The following is a 6,000-nucleotide window of genomic DNA, read 5'->3' on the forward strand; positions in this document are numbered from 1 at the left end:
ATGTCTAGACTGGCATGCACAGAGCAGTGGTCTCTATTGATGGGGAATGAAGTTGATATGGTCACTTGGCAGAGATGAGAGATTGAAGTTTACCCTAGTGAACCTAGGTGATTTGCTGTTTTATTTACTACGCAGGGAGGGAGCGAGGAGGAAGCCAGAGCTGGCCTGGGCTGAGCGGCTGAATAGCCAGAGAATGTTTCCCTGAAGACCATGATGTAAAAAGTGTTATCATTTCCTTCTGAATGATCTTTTATACTATTGAAAACCATTGAAAAAACAAAACCAATAAACCTTCCCAATAGTATGCCCATTGCAAGGTGCCTGTAGGGTCTAACTTTTCAGTGCTCGGTCTTAATTGTCTAAATTTTAATTTGCTTTTAAAAGAACAGAAACCCGTCTTTAGGGGACAAAAGTTGCTCGTGGCCTCTGCCACTTCCTGTCTGCCTTCTCCCTTCCTGTCTCACCTGTCTGTGCACTGCAGCCTGGGGTGAGGGACAGCTGGGGGTTAGTTCTCAGCTGCTTTGAGGTGAACACATTCCTCAGACTAAATTTGGCACCAGGCTGTTCTCAACCCACTTTTTTTTTTTTTTAAACAAAGGCTGGACCTGAGGGGCCCACTGCCACCAGCTTGCTTCAGCCTGTCGTCATCAGGAGCCTGTTGCCCACCCTCGTTCTTCTGTTTTTCTTTTATATCAGACTCTGGAGGAAAAACAGCTGGATTCTCCTAGCTCCATTACTCTGTTCCTCCCCATTTCTGTTTTGCAAATAAACTTTAGAATGCTTCTGATTTGTTAGGATTTCTATGAAGAGATCTATGACAGTATAATTAAATATTACCTCTTTCTGAATGGGAACATGTTGTAGAGCTCTTTGGTTTACCTGCCACCCGAGAGAATTTGTTTCTGGCCCAGCTCCAGCACAGCACAGGAGTTCTCCCAGAAGATAAGATGCCCTGTTCACGGGGACGATTAATCCTGAGAATGTTCTTCTTTACATCAGTAAACAGCTATGAAAAGACTGAGTCCGGATATTTGCCTGCCATCTCTCCCACTCCAAGACGGATCCTTCTCCCATAGTCAGAAGATTCTCTGATTCTGCCTTCCCGAAGCCCTGCCTTTCTGGTCTCCCTGCTGATTGACTTTTGTGATCCAGTTGATCTGTGGGGTTCTTCTCCACCCAGGGATCGAACCTGGGTCTTCTGCATTGCAGGAGGATTCTTTACCATCTGAGCCACCAGGTGGCCCATGGGGATCGAGATGGCATCAAAGGGGAAGAAGGAAGCCAAACAAATCCTTCCTTCCCAACCACTTCTTTGTTTTTAGAGGTGTTCTCCATCATACAGCCCTCAGTATTGCAGCACAGCGTTCCTGGGGGCACTCAACTAGCACACCTCAGTGACTCCTGCTTTTCTCTGTCTTACTATCAGATGCCTCCTTCTTTGCTAACTAGTTGTGGCACCTCAGGGGAGTCTGTCCTTTTGGACGTCCCTTTAAAAAGATGATCACTCCACTAAGTTCTCTTTGTGTTCAGCCAACTCCTTAGATGGAAATCATTCAAATTCTAGTAACATTGATCATGGAGCTGCATGGCCATGCATGTCAGTTACAAAAATGCCAGTGGGCTTTTGAGATAACATCAGTTTCTTCCCAGCCAGAGTTCACCCATGCCAGCTCTGGTTTCCCTCTCGGTGTTCTTATCTGCAGTTACTTGTCTGTGTAGTGAGGGCTGTAAGTTACTGTCAGCCTGCCAGCATCACGGGGGAGACTTGGTTAGCCATCTGCAGGAAGACACTGCTGTTTGGCTGGGCTGAGCATACGTATTCGTCAGTATTAACTCTCTCCAGTCCAGTTGCCAGATACCCAGTCAGTTGTAGCAATTCTCCGACAGGTCAATGAAAACCAAAGCTTCTAGAATGTGCCATTAAAATTAAATGGAGGAAATGATTCCAAAATCAGATTAATGAGAATTTATGTCTCAAAATTTCACACAAACTTAAGTCCGAAGCCTGGGGCCAGAGCAGTAGGTACAGTGACTTTTAAAGCCCCTTCCAGCCCTGAGATTTGGGGATTAAAATGGCTAAGGTGTTGGATTTCTAGGCTGAAACAGGAGAGGTTACTAGTGGGCAGCCAAACCTGTCTGCACCCCCTAGAAGGCAACTAAGAAGATATCTTGTGATTTGTTACACGCACACATTTGCACACATGGATGTACATGCCAAGTTTTTAAAGTGAAGGATGTCCAGATTTCACTTCCTGGAATATCCTTTTGTAAGCAGCTGTAAGTTTTGAACCAAAGGATTTTTGGTTGGTTGTTTTTTTTTCTTTTTTGAGTATATAATACAAATTGATGGTTCAGTTTTTTAAAACATTTTCTGTGTGCATATGTGTGTGTAAGAAAACAGAAAAAGAGGTTCCCCTTCCACTCTTTCTCCATTAGCCCAGTTTCCAGAGTCCCCTTCCCCTGCCAGCACACGCCCCAGGTACCCACTGTCACTGATTCCCATGGAGTCTTACAGCATTTTAGTATGTATGGCTTAACTTGAGGCAAATAAAAACCTTATTTCCTCCACCCCCACTTACACAGACAGTCGTACATCACGTGCACACGCTGTTCTGCACCTTAACCCTATCGGTCTCTCTGGGAGAAAGACTTCTTTTCAGAAGTCTCAGTAGAGAGCTTCTTTTCCCCTTTTTAAAAGCTGCCCAGTGTCCCATTAATATTTAGCCCCCTGTTAATTAATATTTAGTCCCCTGTTCACATGCATTTGGGTTGTTTCTGACCTCTTGCTATTATAGCCAGTTGTGCCCAAGCGTTTGAAGGGACTTGTGAGGCCTATGGCTACGCTGGCATTAGGTGAGCAAGGAAGGAAGGTCCCAAGGTGTCAGGTGGGCCCCAGAGCTGCCAAGCTCAGGTTTCCCCCTGTGTGTGTGTGTTGTCTGGAGATGACACTGTGTACTGAATGCTCTCTTTTCTCCCATTTTTTCTTTCAGGGACAATTCAAGCTTTCGAAATACAAAAATCACCTTGTGAGAGTACACAGCTGGCAATAATCCTTTTCTGTATGTGTGTTTGTCCGAAGTGGATGGGAGGTCTCCGGCTGGCCCCTCCATCTGCTCACCGAAGGGACGTCCCCGAGCCGCGTGCTCCCCTTTTGCACTCATTCCTGGAGGACGGATTCCGCTAGACACCCTCCAGCGTCGCTGACTTTATAAAGCGGAAAAAACGGAACACGTGACTTTGTAATAGGGAGACTTTTTTTTTTTTTTTAATGGGGTTCTGTTGGGGGGAGTTCAGCCTTTCGTCTTGCTGTGTGCTGTCCAGGTGCCTCCCGGGCACTCTGTCGTGCTCTCCTCTGCTGTACGAAGGGCGTCGTGACCACGTGTACAAGCCAGAGCTGTCGACTGAGAGTGAGCAGTATTATGAATGTCTGTGCATCCAGGAAAAGCGTTTTGTTAGAGAGTCCCAGAATAGCTATAAACGCTCTCTTCTAGATCTGCCGTTAAATTATTGGGACATTTTGTTTATTTCACACCCCTTGTCCCCCAAGGCCACCCTTTTGGAATGTGTGTTACTGATTCTGTAGTCTCCTGCCTTTCTCCTGCCTTACGCCCTCCAGTCTTCCCTCCTGTGGGACTCTTTCCTTTTAGGCACTGCTGCACTTAGAATTGTAACCAGTGGGCCACACAGGTCTCACTGAGGCGGCTTAGAAGGTATGATTGTAAATTAAACTGCACCAAACTGCAGTTTGATGAGGAGCGAAGTTATACTAGAGGTTCCAAGGGCAGGATTTGGAGCTGAGGGTGGTTTCTGACCCAGGTTCCCAGATGGGCAGGACCTGTTGTGTCCAGCCTGTTGCTGTGGTTTCTTGCATTCCCCTCATGGAGGAAGGGAAACAGAAGTTGGCTGTGTTAACATGGTCAGTTCTATGATCTCAAAACTGGACATCTGGAGAAAAGGTGACCGTGATGGACGGCTTTCTTTGCATAGCTCTGCCTGTCTGCAATGGTGGAGAAACCTGCTGTCAGTCCTCATCACCTGGTAAATGTTTTAGCTGGTATGTGCTGATCCAGGAAGCCCAACACAAACCTTGTGGGCTGCTGCAGGCAGGCTCTAAAAATGACCAGACACACGCCAGAGAAGCCTGGTGATTTGACTCCAGAAGAACTGAAGTCAGAGAGGTCATAGAGCACCTAGGGTTGGAATAAGTACCGAGGACCAGTCCTCAGCAATCTCCAAGGAGTGCCATCTTACTTGGCTCTTGTGAGCACAGATTGCAGTACCTTAAATTAAGGCCTCCCCTAAAACCTATCCTTGCAGGCCAGGAGCCTTGGCCACCTGGTCTCAGAGAAATCATAGGAGAGTAACAGGCATTTCCTTCTGGTATTTATATTACTCTTCTTACTTTCCAACTCCTGAACACTCTCTCATACCACTGTCTTGGGATGCTTATTCCTAAAAGAACAGAGGTGTATAGGGGCCAAAAGGGAGGTGCTTCCATTGCAGGTGAAGTTAGATCAGAGAAGGTCTAGCAGCGATTTAAACTCCAGGAGTATGAAGAATAAACTCTAGTGCCCAGACAGTTGTGAAGGGCTCAGACAAATACAGGAGCAATGTTGGCCCAAGCAGGGGACAAACCCTGCCTCCTGAGTTTAGACCCCAGGGAGGGGTCTAAACTTAGTTTAGTTTAGACCCAAGGAGGTCTTCACTTTTGCCTAAACTCAGATTTGCCATGAAAATTCCAAAGAGAGCGGACGTTTGGGTTTGCCCTCTGGGCATCTACCTGACTGACTGTTAGCTTGTGTGTGTGGGTGCATATGTTTGTTACATGTTCACGAGTGAAGGTTTTGTCAGGCCAAGTGCTTAGTTGTCCATATTTGTGGTTTTTTTGTGGGGGGTGGGGGGTCTTGTTTTAATTTCTTAGTCTCTTGTGTTTTCCAGAGCTGCTGGTGTCACTCCCTGCCCCCTGCCTTCCTCCTTTGTCTTTGCAGTATTTGAAAGTTATTTTTTCCCCATCAAAAATATGCTGGCTAGAACAAGAGCTATTTCTGCTAGGCAGTGTGTTACCCTAGAACTCTCCAGATCTTCTGCCTAACAGCTTTAAATCAAAGATCGAAGAGTCAGTTCTCTAAACCACCTGTTTTCCACACTAGCTTGTGAGGTCTTTTCAATTCCTAATGACTCCATGGACCTCCGTGACACTGAGACAGGACACAGTTGCGGTTATGGTATCACCATTTCCAGAGAAAAAGGAAGAAAGACGCACCAGGCATCTGCCAACCTAGCAGATGTGTTGGGTGGCTGCTGGAGGTGGGGCGTCCACTGTGCCCAGGCGGGCTGTTCCCAGGACCCACAGAAACTGGCCCCACACCTCACCAGTGCTCTACTCCTCTTACCTTCCCATTCATGTGTGTGTGTGTTTGCCCTGGGACATTGGCAGTGACAGTTTTCCACCCAGAGAGACGCTTGTGGTCCACGATGCTCCAAGAATGAATTTCCAAGTATTTGCCAGTGGAGGAGCAGAGGCTGTGACAAGAGTGATTTAGTGTTGCACTTTCAGAGCAATTGTCTACTGCAGTAATAAATGGAAAATATCAGCAAGAACCTGGTTGTGGACTCTTTAATACAATGGAAAATGGGGTACTAGTAGTGTTTTGCTTCCTGCTTCTGCCCTTCAGCACTTGAGTCTTTGTTTTAAGTGCATTCCAGAACAAAATATGTGGAAGAGTCCAGACACTGCCAGCATCATTTACATGAATGTAATATCAGAAAACTGTTCTCTAATTTATATTAATCATTCAGTTCAGTCGCTCAGTCGTGTCCGACTCTTTGTGACCCCATGAACCACAGCACGCCAGGCCTCCCTGTCCATCACCAACTCCCGGAATTAACCCAAACTCATGTCCATCAAGTCGGTGATGCCATCCAACCATCTCATCCTCTGTCGTCCCCTTCTCCTCCTGCCCCCAATCCTTCCCAGCATCAGGGTCTTTCCCAATGAGT

The 6,000-nt window shown here is 46.6% G+C and overlaps 1 protein-coding gene across 15 annotated transcripts in view; it reads left to right on the plus strand.

Moving 5' to 3' along the window:
* The window catches only part of EIF4E2 (eukaryotic translation initiation factor 4E family member 2), a 29,633-nt gene extending 24,035 nt beyond the window's left edge, over window positions 1–5,598 (plus strand). For all 15 annotated transcript variants that reach the window (XM_081585710.1, XM_081585695.1, XM_081585696.1 and 12 more), the window contains one exon: window positions 2,991–5,598. In XM_081585710.1, coding sequence (XP_081441836.1) covers window positions 2,991–3,030 — 40 coding nt within the window. In that variant the 3' untranslated portion in view covers window positions 3,031–5,598. The remainder of the gene's footprint in view (window positions 1–2,990) is intronic.
* Window positions 5,599–6,000: the final 402 nt, after the last annotated feature.

This window comes from Giraffa tippelskirchi, chromosome 3 (assembly GCF_054371585.1).
Source record: "Giraffa tippelskirchi isolate mGirTip1 chromosome 3, T2T-mGirTip1v1.2.pri, whole genome shotgun sequence".
NCBI classification, from domain to species: domain Eukaryota; kingdom Metazoa; phylum Chordata; class Mammalia; order Artiodactyla; family Giraffidae; genus Giraffa; species Giraffa tippelskirchi.